At 48.6% G+C, this 16,461-nt stretch overlaps 1 protein-coding gene across 1 annotated transcript in view; it reads left to right on the forward strand.

Moving 5' to 3' along the window:
- Positions 1-16,461, forward strand: part of HERC6 (HECT and RLD domain containing E3 ubiquitin protein ligase family member 6) — a 51,101-nt gene that overhangs the window by 33,762 nt on the left and 878 nt on the right. Inside the window, exons 15-23 of the mRNA XM_055140028.1 lie at positions 1,215-1,328; positions 1,830-1,934; positions 3,255-3,404; positions 7,520-7,663; positions 8,624-8,790; positions 11,719-11,782; positions 12,484-12,554; positions 13,604-13,790; positions 13,877-13,976. Coding sequence (XP_054996003.1) covers positions 1,215-1,328; positions 1,830-1,934; positions 3,255-3,404; positions 7,520-7,663; positions 8,624-8,790; positions 11,719-11,782; positions 12,484-12,554; positions 13,604-13,790; positions 13,877-13,976 — 1,102 coding nt within the window. The remainder of the gene's footprint in view (positions 1-1,214; positions 1,329-1,829; positions 1,935-3,254; positions 3,405-7,519; positions 7,664-8,623; positions 8,791-11,718; positions 11,783-12,483; positions 12,555-13,603; positions 13,791-13,876; positions 13,977-16,461) is intronic.

Here is a 16,461-nt window from a genome sequence, read left to right on the forward strand (position 1 = left end):
TTTGACTCATATCAAAATCCCTGAAGTCTCGGCCAGCTGGAAATTTGCCTCCTGAAACACAAAGAAAATATTTTTTGTTGTTGTTGTTGTGTTAGGATCACACCTGGAAGTGCCTAGGGATCACTCCTGGCTGACTTAGGGGACCCTGTGGAATACCAGGGGTCAACCCCAGGCGAGCTGTGTGCGAGGCAAACCCCTCACCTGTTGGGCTACCGTTCTGGCCCTCAGAGAGAAAATACCTTGGTCGCCCCTTCATTCTTGAGAATCTTCTTGTGCTGCTTAACTGGGCTAGACTCTGGGAGAATATATTGTACAGTCTGTATTTTTTTAATGCATTTATTTATTTTTTCTTTTTGGGTCACACCCAGCGATGCTCAGGGGTTACTCCTGGCTCTGCACTCAGGAATTACTCCTGGTGATGCTCGGGGGACCACGTGGGATGCAGGGAATCGAACCCGGGTTGGCCGCGTGCAAGGCAAACGCCCTCCCCGCTGCGCTATTGCTCCAGCCCCACAGTCCATGTCTTAGATAACAGACGCTCAGGGATGAGAATGATTTGAGTATTTTCATTAGCATGCGTAATTATCCAACAGTGACCCAAGGGAAAGTCACTGATAAACGTGGTTGTCGAGGAAGAGGGAGAGTCCAGAGGGACTGGGCAGGGTGAAACCGATGTTGCTCGGATGAGACAGGACGAGCTGGGGTCTGGAGGAGGGCGCGGACGGAGGGGCTTGTGGCTTGCGTGTGCCAGCACTTGTGCTGTGTTTCCAGCCTCTGACTGTCCCTGTGCTGTGGGCGGGGCCGAGAGCAGCACGCTGGTGTGTTTCAGTGTGTGTGGGGGGCTGTGCACTGTTAGGAGTGACCCCGAGTCCCTGAGCAGCAGAGGGGCCCTCCCGGCCCCCCACGGTCACTAAAGAAAGATAAAATGGGATGTTTTTACAAATATAAATGATCAAACGGTGGGGCCACAGCGATAGAACAGTGGGTAAGATGCTTGCCTTGCACGCAGCTGACCAGCGTTTGATCCTCCGCTGAGCCCCTGAGCCCACCAGGAGTGATCCCTGAGCACAGAGCCAGGAGTCAGCCCTGAGCACCGAAGGGTGTGACCCAAACAAAACAAATATTATTCTCATAATGTGTGCAATGATCATCTATCTGAAAATAGAAGAATTTATTGATTAAAAACAAAACTCACAGGTCATATTCTTTTTCAGGTAAACAAGGAAGCTACTTGCCAGCTGCCAGAAAGCACTTTCTACATAAATCAGCTCTATGACCGTCTGGACTTTCTTGGAGATAGACGACATGTGTTCGTAAGAGGACAACACGTAAGAATAACGATTTTTCCTTTTGAAAACTGAAATTTAAAAGAGGACACATCAGTAGCTATACTCATATTTCCTTGAGCAATCAAGACTTGAAAACTCCCTCATTGAAGGACGGATTTGCCAGATTAGATAAATCATTGAAAACGAACATCTTTCATTCACACAAAAAATTGCATTTTCTCAGAAATCTGTTTTAAGGTGATTTGGAGTCTTAGGAAAATCGCTTTTGTTCATAGTTTAGGTAGCATGGTTACAACCGTTTGGAGGTTTTTGGTACTGATGCCCAAAGTTACTGTGCCCGTCCACCACCAGCAGTCTGTGGCCCTTCCCCGTCACCCCATGTCACACTGGTCCAGTCTTCCTCCCTCACCCACCTCTGCTGAACGTGTATTCATAAAAACAGGTTCTAAATATACAGGGGGAAGTCACTGAAGGTGGCCAGAAAGTGAAGGTATCCTTTCAATGATCACGCCAGCTACCTACTTTTTTCTTTTTTTCCAGAAACTTGAAGGTGTCGATAGTCTTATTTTCAGTGATTATCTATTCATCTTTGATTTGGATTCCAAAATTAAATTATGGCAAGCCGACTGCCGTATTAAAATGGAGGTACTGACACCTTACTTGTTGATTAATGTTAAGCTTAATGGGTCTTTCAAGCTCTTTGCAGGTGGTTGAGGGGACCCCTTGGTGGTCCTCAGCCCCAAATGTTTGTCTTACAGTGCTCCTGGCAGTGGTGGCTGTGTGGGGAGGAGCTGCACAGTTTCGGGCACCAGACTCGGGGCTGGCGCATGCAAGGAGCATGCGGGCAGCAGTGTGGGAATGCCCTTCACACGCTTTCACCAAACCTGAGATAGTCTCCAGTCCCTTGGGCCAGGGTACCTCCGTTTCGTTTGGTTGGTTACTGGCTGTGCTGTCATGCCCCGTGCTCACCTTCTTTAGGTCCTGGCTGTGCTCCTGCGGGGTGTCCGGATTGTAGAATTTGGCGGTGTTGTGTGGCCACACATGTGGCCGTGTGCCACAGGAGCTCCAGTATTTGTAGAACTGGAACTTTCCAAGGGGGCTTCAGAGTTTTCAGTTTCAAGACCCGTGTGCCCGCGAGTTTCCCTGGCATGGCGTCTTTTCTCAGATTAGTCCTAAATTCCCATTTCTTAAAAAACAAACATATAAGAGGCTGGAGCGATAGCACAGCAGGTAGGGTGTTTGCCTTGCATGCGGCCGACCCAGGTTCGATTCCCAGCATCCCATATGGTCCCTGGAGCACCGCCAGGAATAATTCCTGAGTGCAGAGCCAGGAGTAATCCCTGTGCATCGCCGGGTGTGACTCAAAAACAAAAAACAAACAAACAAACAAACAAAAAAAACCAAACATATAAAAAAAAACCCCAAAGGAGAAAACACCCCCCCCCATCCACCCACACACTCACACACTCGCACAAACATGCGCACACTCACATAAACACAGCCTTCTCCTGAAAAGAAACACAAACAGGGCTGGGTCGTGGTTGTGCAAGCACCTGCAATATGACTGTAATATTAGAGGCCTAGAATATTACTGCTAACACTTGTGTAACTCACAGTGCCTGTGTGAACCAACCATGCTTTCATGAAAGCAGGACAGCTTCTCCGGGGGGCGCAGCTGGGTGTGTGCTGGGGCTGAGCCTGGGGCTCCCGCATGCGAACATGAGCTCTGGGCCTGCAACACAGCCCCAGCCCGAGAATCTTTCTATGACTTTTCTGCATGTCCATGGGGGCCAATCTAGAACTCTCATTTCTCGGATTCTACAGTCTATGATTTTCCACAGGGAGGTGCTCTTTTCCTTAAATAAGGGTCGGCATAAGTACCTCCTATACAAAATATGCTTGTTTGATAGACTAAATACTTTTTAGAATTCCCATTAAAATTCCTAAACTATTTATTCCTTCCAGGTGGCAGTGTACACAGAATTCCAGTATTCTCGGGAAAATTTGGTACAAAATTCCAATTTTGTACTCAATGTCAAAAAAAGTAACCTAGTTGAAGACACTCTGCGTCAGTTAGAACTTGCTGCAGTGACTGATCTCCAGAAGCAATTAGTGGTATGGTAAAAAGTCTCATTGAACATTTATATCAACATGGGAAGGAAACTCTTTAAAGTGATTTTCTGTGAGGTTTTTGTGGTGGCGGCATTCCCTCCCTCCGTCTTCCCTCCCTCCCTTCCTTCTTTACTTGGATCACATCCATCAGTAGAAAGCTCAGGACATTCTCCCAAGTCTATGCTCAGGTATCACACCTGACAGTTCTCAGGAACCATATGTGGGGCTGAGGATCAAGCTGTGTGCAAGGCAAGACCTTCCCCGCTGTCCTCCAGCCCGTGGTAGTTATTTCTGGTGTATAAAAGCTTACACTGGGGCTGGAGCAATAGTACAGTGGGTAGGGTGCTTGTCTTGCATGGGGCTAACCCTGGTTTTATCCCCGGCCCCCCATTTAGTCCCCAGAGCCTGCCAAGAGTAATCACTGAGAGTAGAGCCGTGAGTAAGTCATGAGAACTGTTGGGTGTACCTCTCCTCAAAAAAAAAAAAAAGCTGATGAATGATATCACAGATTTTTAAAAAAATTTTTTAAAAAATTTTTTTTATTGAATCAGCAAGTGGAGGGTTACATAGTTCTCAGGATTATGTCAGTTATACAATACTCAAACACCCTTCCCTTCACCAGTGCCCATCTTCCATCACCAACCCCCCCAGTATATCTGCCGCCCCCTCCCACCTCCCCAGTCCCCACCCTTGTACGTGATAAGTTTCACTTCGTTTACGCTTTATCTCGATTACATTCCATGTTTCAACACACAACTCACTACCGTTGCTGGGGTTTCCCCCCAAAAAGAAAAAGACAGTCCTATTGCCAAGGAAGCATTTGATAGTTCTCCATTGCTAAGAATATAGAGATATTAAGTCCCGCTGTTTGTTACATAACTTTTCTTTTTCCCCCTTGCCCCGCGCCACCGAGTTCACGCCTGTTTAGTAATCGCCACGCTGTCTGACAAAGGGAAAAAAAACCGAAGAGGATGGTTATTTCCCGTCATCAGACGGCGTGGGGCTCTGGCTTAGTTGATAGTCTAGTAGAGTGTCTGCAAGCAGTTTCTGGAACCAACCTTGCGCTGGTATCGGCTCCGGCTCGAGATTCCACCAGCGTCCCGCTGTTCCATGTACATAATTTTTCTCCTTATATCCCATTCCCACGCCACCAGGTCTGTTTGCTTAATGGACATCACACTATGTTTGACACCACGCTGCGTTTCTTCCCGAGAAAGAAGGATATTTCTTCTCAGCCGGCGTGGGGATATAGCTTAGTTCAGTCTAGAGAGATGGCTACCACTTTGATTGCCTTCAATATTTCAGCAAAAGACTTACTATTCTTGTTAGGATCTCCCACAAAAGTCCGACCCATTAAGAAGGAATCATTACATATTGCTGATATTAAGAAGACATTAGGTTGTGCGGCCGCAGCAGCGGCCGCGCGGTTTTGGGTTTCTGTATAAAGTCCAGGGAAAGTACAACCAGAAATAACATCACTATAAACTTTTACCCTTTTATGGTGCTCATAAGATGGAGAAACCTAGAGAGAGGTTTCCATTTTGTCTCCATTTTGCACTCAGAAAGCCGTGGACCCTGCGCTGTGCTCGGGAGGAAGGGGTTGAGAGAGAGAGGTTAAAAGAATTGGGGAATTCCCGGTTTCCACTCTCGCAGCCCGCCGTGGGGTCTCCGATCCCGTGCTGGAATTAGTTCAGTGGGCTGCTTGGAGTCCAGGGGCGCGCTTTTGGGTTCTTCCATCATGCTCGATCCACAGCACGGCCCAAAGGCTCACGGATTTTGATGTCTGTGGGTCTTTGGGAAATTGATTCCTAGCAGCAGTTGGAGAGAAGTATTCATATAATATGCTAAGGGAAGTGCTTGCCTTTGCAACTTTAGACATCAGCTTATGGCTTCCAGAATTTCTTATTTACTCTTCTGAAAACATCAATAGGATGTCTACCTGGACTCAGTGGTTATGAAGGAAATTATTCGTTAAGTCTGGCTACCAAATTCTTGCAGAATGAACCATTCCCAAATGTAAGGATGTAAAAATAACCATAATTTATATTTTAGATCTCCAGTTAAACCGAGGATATGTTCATCTAGGGTGGAATCATTGGGGTAGTGTTGCAGATTGTCTGCTTTTGTTTTCACCAAGCGTTGACTAGGGATGGGCTGATCCAAGACTGGCCTAACAGGGGTCTTTACCTCTGATGCCCATCTTCTGCCTGGGACTAACCATCATATTTCCAAAGCAGCACCAGAGATATTAAGATAACAGGCCTGGTTACACAACAGACAAGGATGCAGTCAAAGCAAGTCTCTTGCTCACCCCTGTTAAGGGCTGGGGAAATACACGTTGCCTCTTTTTTTTCTTTTTTTTTGGCGGGGGGGGTCACACCTGGTGATGCTCACGGGTTACTCCTGGCTCATGCACTCAGGAATCACTCCTGGCAGTGCTTGGGGAACCATATGGAATGCTGGGAATCGAACCCAGATTGGCCGCGTGCAAGGCAAATGCCCTACCCACTGTGCTATCACTCCAGCCCTGCACACTGCCTCTTTAATGGGAGGAACTACAAGATGGGTCAAGGGTCAAGGGCAGATGAAGAACTTGGGCTCCTTTCTAGCAGAGGGAAAGTGTTGTTTTCTGTGACTCACTTTCATCATATCTTCCACTGTCTTGGCTCCAATTCTAGTCATCATCTGTCTTACCCTTCGAAGGATAAGACCATTCTTTCTTATGGTCCCTCAGGTCCTTTGCCCCGTGGGGGCAATGGAGTGATGATTAATTCCATAGTCAAGAGTGGGAGTCTTCCCAGAAGAGCAGACTTCCCTGTATAAAGCATGAGAAGAGTTAGGCTCTGGAAGAAGAATCCAGAACGTGGAGGGTGAGACTCAGGTGGAGAGGAACAGTTCCTGGCATGGGACATCAACGGAAAACCAGGGAACTTTTCCTAAGCGAGACTTGTAGTTGTCCGTCTCTTCGGTACCTGCTTTCGGTGTTGGCTCTGAGGACACAGACAGGAAAGGACTCTGTCTGCAGGAGGAGAGACAGTGGTGACAAGGGAAACGTCAAGACAGTCAAAACACATGTAAATCACGGACAAGGCAAGGTCTCTGAGGTCCATAGTGTAGAGCATTGCTAGTGTAAGGGACCAGAAACAAGAACATAAAAGTAGGGTTACTTTGTTATTAGGATCTCCAGAAGGGATTGACCCAGTAGCCTTTGAAGATGATTATTTAGGATCAAAAAGTGTGTTGATCCAAGTGCTAGAAAGCTGCAAAAACAAACAAAACCCTCTGAGTGAAGCTTAGTAATGCTTATACTAGAAAAAGATGGAGGTGACTGAGTCTGAAAAGGAAGGAAAACGGGTTGGAGCCATAGTACAGTGGGGAGGGCACTTGCCTCACACGCAGCTGACCTGGGTTTGATCCCCGGCATCCCGTAGGGTCTCCTGAGCACCACCAGGAGTGATTCCTGAGTGCAGAGCCAGTAGGAACACGTGAGCACTGCTAGCTGTGGGCTCAAATCACGCATGCCACCCTCACCAAAAAAGGAGAAAGAGAGAGAAAAGGGGAAGGGGGGGAAGAGGGAAGGAGAGAAGGGAGGGAGGGAGGAAAGAAAGCGTTAGAGAAAAGTTAGGCTAATGCTCCACCATACGTTCACTTTCGTCTCCGTATTTTGTACACAGGGCTAAGGACAGTCTGTCCTTCCAGGCCCGGCTGTGAGCGCAGGGACAGGGAAGGTCACACAGCTGTCACTGCAGCTACAGTCGCAAGGCCTAAAGGTGACCTAACGGCAGGCACAGGAGAAAGGAATGGGGGCAGTTAACAGCCACAAGTTCCAGCAGACCAAAACTGGACTCAAACGCCTGCTCAGCCGTGATGGGCAAACACGAGGTCTCCCCGGAGTTCCTCCCGGTGGTCCCGGGGCAGGGCGGCTGACCTGCGCGCCCACCACCCACGGCCCGGCAGCAGAGAGCTCAGGAGGGCCACAGCTGAGCAGCCGGGAGCAGGGGCTGTCCTGGGGATGCAAGGACAGGAGCCGGGGCCTGGGCGCAGGAAGTGAGCGTCTCTGGAAAGGCTAAGCCGCTCTGTTTTAAACGGGGGCCTGAGACCCTGCTCTCCTTCCCCAGGCTGGATTTGTTGGAGAAACTCGTCCGAAGCGCGGAGGGGTGGTGTCTGAGTTCTTCAAGGCTGTGTTTGAGAAGATGACAGGGAGCGACTACGGCATGTTCATGTACCCCGAGGAGGGGTCCTGCATGTGGTTTCCTGCCAATGTAAGTCTTCTGTCTTCACTTAATAATCACTTTCCATTTCGTATTCGGGGCGCCGTGGTTTATAAAACGGTCACTAGTGGGGTTCCACACCTGCGTTATCTCAGCAGCTCACCCTCGCCAGGAGCCCCCGATATTTCCCAGGGCCCTTCACCCCCACCCCTGCTCAGCTTCCTGCTAGGACAAGTTCTGCGTTTCTCGAGAGGCAGAGGAGGGTGAGCAAGGGAGCCAGAGTTCTGGCCTTTGGTGGTGACCAGTGGATCAACCAGTACCTCTGAGCCATCATCAGCTTTCTCATCTGTTAAATGGAAACCCAGTTCCTACCTGCCTGCTTGGCAAGACCATTGAGAGACAGGTGCAAGATAAACTATTTCAGAGTGAGAGCTCCGTGAACCTTGAGGACGATTCTGTTAGTCACAGAATGCATATTCACTTGTTCAGTATTCATAGCTGTTGATATCTATCTTTAATTATAGAACACATTTATTTTTATTTATTTCTAGTTTGTCGTTTATTTATTTGTAGTTTAGGTAACATGTTCCCATTTGTGCTTTTAATGTATGATGGTATGTGAGTAGAAACTGAAATTGTATTTTAGCTGCTTCTCAGAACCTAATACTTTTAATTTCTTGAAGCACAGTGGCTTTTTTTTCTTTTTTTGCTTTTCGGGTCACACCTGGAGATGCACAGGGGTTACTCCAGGCTCTGCACTCAGGAATCACTCCTGGCGGTGTTCAGGGGACCATATGGGATGCTGGGAATCGAACCCGGGTCGGCCACGTGCAAGGCAAACGCCCTACCCGCTGTGCTATTGCTCCAGCCCCAGAAGCACAGTGTTTTAAAGAGAAATTTGTGATTTTCAGAAAAGGAAATCAAAACCATTTCTCCCCCTCTAGTTTAGTCAATTTTGTATTGTGGATTATAATACATCAGGATCTTTCTATCTTTTTGTTTTGTTTTCAGCCTGTAATGAAGAAGGAGAGGTATTACAAGTTTGGAATGCTCTGTGGACTTTCTCTTTACAATGCAAATGTTGCCTATATTCCATTCCCACTGGCTTTGTTTAAGAAGCTTTTGGGCCAAAAGCCATCACTGGAAGATTTACAAGAACTCAGTCCTGTATTGGGAAGGTAAGTAAGTAAATAGTCCTTAGTGTTATTGAGGAATAAATACTATAAGTAATTTCTCTCTCTTTATCTCTCTCTCTCTCTCTCTCTCTCTCTCTCACACACACACACACACATACACACACACACACCCCACAGTCTTCAGTTTCAATGAATATGCCCTTGAGAGGAATTTGAATTTTGGCATGATTCATAATTAAGTAGAATTCAAAAATACAGAAGAGTCTACTAATTATCAACTGGAATTATAAACCAGCTCTTACCTGGTCTCTTGAACTGACCTTGGTGCAGATGTCTGCTTTGCAAGGTTCCCAATATTCTTGGGAAATATTAGTGCAAATGTCAGTGAGAATCATTCATGCTATATCAACTCTGATGTTTAAGCATGCCATCAGCTTAATTTTTTTTCAGGGGTGAAAAATACTGCTTGTAAGTTAGAAGGCAAGCCATGTCCTACCAATGCAATATCGGCAGCATATACGAGAGATGCAGATGCGTGTTAGTGTTCCATGGTGTGCCCACAGTCTTGCTGAGAAAACGTGATCGTGGGCCTGGGGCGATAGGACGACGGGGAGGGTGCTCGCTTTGCTCGTGGTTGGATTCAATCCTTGACTCGCCGTCTGGTCCCCTGAGCCCTGCCAGGTGTGATCCCCGAGTGCGGAGTCAGGAGTAATCCTGGAGCACCGCCAGGGGCGGCCCCAAACCAACAACAACTGCAACAACAAGAATGTCAGTTTTAAAAAAGGGAATGCAAACGAGATGTCGTTTTTTTCTGCTTATGGATTGCGAACAGTTAAGATGTCTCCTGGGGCTGAAGAGATCACACAGTGTGAGGAGGGGACCAGCCCGAGCACGGGCAATGTGGGTTCAAGCCCCGGCAGCCCACAGCACCCCCTGGGCATCACCAGGAGTGATTCCTGAGCGCCGTAAAGGAGGCAGCACAGCGGGCGGTACCTCTCACGTGGCCGTTGGCGGGGCGTGAGTGTCAGCATCCCATAGAGTCGGTCCTCCCACACCTCCCCCTGCACCGACTCCACAGAAAGTGGTCCCTGAGCACAGAGCCAGGAGTAAGCTCTGAGCACTGCAGGGTGTAACCCCCCCCCCAAAAAAAATCCATCTTCCAATGTAAGCATGAGGCTCTGGGTTCCCCTCCCAAAAAATAAAACAAAACCAAACCAGCCAAGGAGTCCCTAGGGCAGGGGTGTGGCCCAGCACTCAGCTGTGTGTGGGGCACGTCTTCGAGTGTGAGTTCTGGGGTCCGGCTCCAGGCCCCCACCCCCCGCCCACAGGACCTGGCCTCGGAAATCTGTTTGGCTGACGTGGGCGGAAGGGAAGGTCTCTCTTCTTCTCACGTCTCAGGGGACGCTGAGATGGACACAGTTCCTGCTGCGTCCTGGCCGTGCCAGGGCTGGGCGTTCAGTCTGGGCCGGGCTGGGCCTGGGGGCTCTCTCCTTCCCTGGGGTCCTGGCTGACTCCCCCTGTTGTTCTGCCAGTAGAGAGCTCCCGGGCGGGGCAAGAGACTTCTGGGGAAGCACAGTGACTCCGGGGGGCGGAGAATTCCTGGCCTGGGGGAGGGGCCCTTCCTCGGGAGTGACCAGTGACCGCCAGACTGCCCGGAGTGGCCAGCCCTGCGGAGGAGAGAGGGATGGAGAGGAAACGCACCTGGCGTTTTGTATATTTGCAGATCGTTCAGAAGAGTTTCCCATTGAACGTTCATTCGTGTGTGACTACTTTTATCAAACCAAGAGATATAACTTATAAAGAATTTTTTTTATTTTTAACATTTTTTAAAAAATTTTTTTATTGAGTCACCATGTGGAAAGTTACAAAGTTTTCAGGTTTAAGTCTCAGTTATACAATGCTTGAACACCCATCCCTTCACCAGTGCACATATTCCACCACCAAGAATCCCAGTATAGCTCCACCCCGCACCCCCACACCCCTAGCCCCCCTACCCTTAGCCCCCCCGCCTGTGTAACTGATAAATTTCACTTTACTTTCACTTTGATTGCATTCAATATTTCAACAAAACTCACTATTATTGTTTGGAGAGTCTCTCCCCTAAAGTCAGACCTGCTGAAAAGGAAGCATTTGACAATTTGTTTTCCGTTGCTGAGAATGAAGAGGTATGAGGTCGAGTGACCGCACTTAGTGGCCTCACGGTTTTGGGTTTCTGTATTTTAGTATTTTAGTAACTAAGTCCACAGAAATATCTGCCAGGAATTGCAGCACTGCAAAATTGTACTTCTCAGTTATATTATATTCCACATATAAGTGCAATCTTTCTATGTCTGTCTCTTTCTTTCTGACTCATTTAACTCAACATGATACTTTCCATGTTGATCCATTTATATGCAAATTTCATGACTTTGTGTTTTCTGACACCTACATAGTATTCCATTGTGTAGATGTACCAGAGTTTCTTTAACCAGTCATCTGTTTTGGGGCACTCTGGTTTTTTCCAGATTCTGGCTATTCTAAACAGTGCCCCAATGAACATAGAAATACATATGCCATCTCTACTATACCTTTTTGCCTCTCCGGGATATATTCCCAGGAGTGGTATTGCTGGGTCAAATGGAAGCTCAATTTCTAATTTTTTGAGAATTGTCCATATTGTTTTCCAAAAGGGCTGAACCAGTTGGCATTCCCACCAGCAGTGAAGGAGAGTCCCTTTCTCCCCACATCCACGCCAACACCGGTTGTTAAGAATTTTTAAAAATTAATTTATTTTTTTCATTTTCTGGGTCACACCCGGTGATGCTCAGGGGTTCCTCCTGGCTCTGCCCTCAGGAATCTCTCCTGACAGGGCTTGGGCGCCCGCTGGAATGCCAGGGGTCAGGCCTGTGTTGGCAGCTTGCAAGGCGAGTGCCCTACTCACCGTGCTGTTGTTCTGGTGAGAGATATAACTTACATCCAAAATCTTCACAGGAATTTGCAAGAAGTTCTAAATGATGAAGCTGACAGCATTGAAGATCTCAACTTATACTTTAACGTGAGTATGAAAGAAAACCAGATTGCAGATAATCTTGTTTTTAAAAACAAGTTCAGATAGTATCTTAAACATGAGACGCCTTTTAAAAACAAATAAAAATTAATTGAGCAATTTAATGAAACAACTGTGATTCACCAAGTTATTGATAGCTGAGTTTTACGCAGATGATACTTCAACACCAGTCCCTCCGCAAGTGTCAATGTCCCTGCACCAGTGTCCCCAGATTCCCTCCCCACCCCACCGCCCCTTCTCGACCCCCATCACCGTGACAGGCACATTACAAAATTCCAGTGGCTGAAGCTTAGATCTTACGTGTCTATGTTGTTGAGATGCCTTTTATTTGAAGGATATTTAACTTTTTTACTATACGACTTATTCCTCATTGGTTCTGGTTTGCTCTCAAGTCTGCATATTCTCAAATAAAATGGAAATACAATGGTTCTTATCAATGTAAGTAACATAAGCACCTAAAAGAAATAATATTGCTTAAAAACAATGCTATAAATAAGCCTACAAACTCTACTAGAGAGAAACTTAGACTTTTTGTTTTTATATGTATTATAACAGGCCAGGCTACATAAATAATTACCTAACTTCTAGTTATTTAAAATTCTATAGAGAAAACTGTAGTAGCAACAGCGGTGTTATGGTTAATTATTTATACTTTCCCAATTTGGTAATTGAACTTATTTTGGTTACAGGTATACTGGGACCAAAAGGATGTTGATTTAATTGAAGATGGGCTATCGACACCTGTGGACCAGAGCAGGAAGTGAGTTGGTAGCTGTTGTTCTGTTCTTGGGACACTCTGTGTGCCCGGGAGGGAGCCCTGACAGTGCTCAGGGCCCCCTCTGTGTACTGCCGTGGACTCACAGCAGGGTTGGCGGGGTGCAAGGCAGGCGCCCGACCCCTCTGCTCGCTAGGCTGCCCACGCGGGGTGTGTGGGGCGTTAGAACATCTGCTTCGCAAACACACGACCTGTCACTGTCGCTCAGAGTTCCTTCAGACGATGACGCCAGCGTGTCACCTTTCAGGAGGATGAAGCAGTGACAGGGTGAGAGAGGGGGAGAGCGGAGCCCAGGTGTTTGCTGGGGCTGCAGAGGTAGCTTGAAGGTGTGGAGCACAAGCTCTGTGAGTGGGGGCCTTGGTGTTCCCTGGCTCTCCAGGACCCCCGCAGTGACGCCTGGACACCGGCCAGGAGTGGCCACCCCCACCCTAGTAGCTCCTGTGCATCGCTTCTCACTAGCTATTTGCATAATAATTATCTTTGAGTCTCTACTCTGCACCAGGTCCTATTCTTTTTTTTTCTTTAAATGTTTATTTTAATGGAGACAAGAGACACAAGTGTTGATGCGACTCTAGAGCTGAAATTGATTAGATGGCAAAGCCCTGGTATTAAAATCACTAAGTCTAAAAATCATTTTAATGTGAGATTTATTATATCTGATCATGAGTTTGTTTCAGTCCTTGCAGCTGGCCCAGGTGCCCCACTGAGGTAGAGTCAGGGGCAGCCACTCAGCCCTGGGTACCCCTGCTTGTGACTAAAAACTATAAAATGAATAAATAAATATCCATCCCAACTCCAGCTAGGAAACACGACCAAAGGGGGGCCTTGAAGAGTTTGCTAGGCTTCCTTTTCCTAACTGCCTGAATATTTCAGTATCTCTGCACCTTTCTGGGGTGTGGGGCGGGGAGTGGGGGAGATGGGGGATAATGAATAAATGACTCGCTTATTTTTTGCAATAAAAATGATTAAAAGGACAAAGTGGAGAATATTTCCCTCACTGTTGCTAACTGAAAAATTTATTTTACTTCCTCCAGAGGCGAATATGTTTCTGAGTGTGTCAATTACATTTTCAACACTTCTGTGGAGGAAGTTTATGAGGAGTTTCAGAAAGGATTTTACAGAGTCTGTGATGAGAGCTTAATTAGACGACTGTTCAAGCCAGAAGAACTAAGGCAAGCAATAATCGGAAATGCTGATTATGACTGGAAACTATTTGAAAAGGTAGGTGGTGACCAAGGTGCCCCCAGCTTTCCCAGTAAGAGGCTATGTATTTCTTCTAAAAATGATTTCTTTCCCTTTGTGTCAAGAATTCAGTATTTGAAGGATACAGCTCATCACATCCTGTTATAAAAATGTTCTGGGAGGTGTTCCACGAATTGTCTTTGGAGGACAAGAAGAAATTTCTTGGTAAGTATTCCTGGCGGGCGGGCCTCTGATTCTGTGGACTTGTTTCTTAAAGACCAGTACCTGAGTCGTGAAGAAGTTGTTAATGATGGTGACATTTTTTTTTTCTTTTTGGGTCACACCTGGCGATGCACAGGGGTCACTCCTGGCTCTGCACTCAGGAATCACCCCTGGCGGTGCTCAGGGGACCATATGGGATGCTGGGAATCGAACCCGGGTCAGCTGCGTGCAAGGCAAACGCCCTCCCCGCTGTGCTATCGCTCCAGCCCCGATGGTGACATATCAATGACGGCCACAGGTTGGGGGCCAAGCAAAGGGTGTTTGTCTGTTTTATTTTGGGGGAGCACTTCTGGGGGTGCTCAGGCACATCTGGTGGCTCTGTACTCAGGGTCACTCCTTGTGGGGTTCAGGGGACCAAATGTGGTGCAGCCGTGTGCCAGCTGTGCGCAAGGCCATCGCCTGCCCTGCTGTACCATGGCTCGGCCTCCACATGAGGGTTCAGAACCTGGGCTTCCCGCCCGGCCCCGCGGGTCCTTTCTCCCGCACGGTGAGCCAGTCCCTTTCGTTGATTTGTCGCCATCGTTGCTCTACCAGAGGTTGCACACTCGGTCGTAGTGATTGTTGGGGTGCTCCACACTCTTGCTCAGTGTACTCACACTCTTGGTTGAGGTGCTCACACACTTGGTTCAGGTGCTCCCACACTCAGTAGAGATGCTCCAACACACTCAGTTGAAGTGCTCCCACACTTAGTTGAGGTAATCTCACATTTGGTTGTGGTGCTCCCACACACTTGGTTGAGGTGCTCCCACACACTTGGTTGAAGTGCTCCCACACTCTTGGTTGAGGTGCTCCCACACTCTTGGTTGAGATGCTCCCACACTTGGTTGAAGTGCTCCCACACTCTTGGTTGAAGTGCTCCCACACTCTTGGTTGAGGTGCTCCCACACTCTTGGTTGAGATGCTCCCACACACAGTTGAGGTGCTCCCACATTCTTGGTTGAAGTGCTCCCACACTCTTGGTTGAGGTGCTCCCACACTCTTAGTTGAGATGCTCCCACACTTGGTTGAGATACTCCCACACTCTTGGTTGAAGTGCTCCCACACTCTTGGTTGAGATGCTCCCACACTTGGTTGAAGTGCTCCCACACTCTTGGTTGAGGTGCTCCCACACTCTTGGTTGAAGTGATCCCACACTCTTGGTTGAGATGCTCCCACACTTGGTTGAAGTGCTCCCACAGTCTTGGTTGAAGTGCTCCCACACTCTTGGTTGAGGTGCTCCCACACTCTTGGTTGAGATGCTCCCACACACAGTTGAGGTGCTCCCACACCGGGTTGAGATACTCCCACAGTTGGTTCTTGTGTTCCCACACTCAGTCGAGATGCTCCCACACTCTCAGTTAAGGTGCTCCCACACACTTGGTTGAGTTGCTCCCACACACTTGGTTGAGGTGCTCCCACACTCTTGGTTGAGATGCTCCCACACACAGTCGAGGTGCTCCCACACTTGGTTGAGGTGCTCCCACACTTTGGTTGTGGAGCACGGGTGATCGCACACTCACCCTGCGGGGTGGTGCTGGGACTGATCAGAGCCTCACTGGTGCTGACCGTGTCCTTGACACCGTTTGCGATTGCAATGTGGTGAACATAACAGCGACTGCGTTTCCCAGCCTCTGCTCTGCGCTGCCTTGCTCCTGCCCCGTTTCGGTCCCTCTCTCTCCTCAGTCTCGCTGGCTCCTGCTGGGGCCTTTGAACCTCATATTCCGACCTCCAAGGAACGAAGTCCTATGGAATTGGGACACTGACCAACTCTAACAGCTTTCCAGAAATAATAACTATGACCACTGATGGTGACAAAACAATCTCACACACACGGTACTTCCTGTGTCCTAAGCTTGTGCCAATTCCCACACCCAATACTCTCCTTTGTGCTTTTTGTTTTGGGGTCACAACCAACCGTGGACAGGGGGTTGCAGCTAAGGTGTTGTTTGAGGTCACTCCTGGCTGTGCAGGGTGGAGGCGGGGCTGTCCATGTGGTCCCAGGGACCAAGCCTTGGGCTTTGCCTTCCACCCATGTGTGCCGGCCCTTGAGTTGCCTCCCGGCGCCGTTTTGTTTCCCTAGCAGCTGCATGTGGTAGGTGTGTTCTTTGTTCCACGGCCACACCGGGCACTCGGGAGTGCTCCCTGCTCTGTGCTGGGGGGCTGGGGGGGCACCTCGTGCCAGGGACTGAACTAGGCCTCCTGCATGCAGAGCCCCCAGCCCAGGCCCCTCCCCACAGGGCTGTGGCGGGAAAGGACGCGTTTCTCTGGAGTGGAGCTCTGGGCTCAGTCTTTAGCTCAGGCTCTTGTCCTTTCTCCTCTTGCCCAGTTCCCCCGGATGCCCGTCTCTCTCCTGGCCTCTCGGCTGGTGCTGGGAGCCTAGGGCGGGGCGGGGTGTTCAACTCCCCGCCCCCCCCTCCTTCTCCCGAGCCCGTGTCACCCTTGCTGGCTT

Source organism: Sorex araneus, chromosome 5, assembly GCF_027595985.1.
Source record: "Sorex araneus isolate mSorAra2 chromosome 5, mSorAra2.pri, whole genome shotgun sequence".
Classification (NCBI taxonomy): Eukaryota; Metazoa; Chordata; class Mammalia; order Eulipotyphla; family Soricidae; genus Sorex; species Sorex araneus.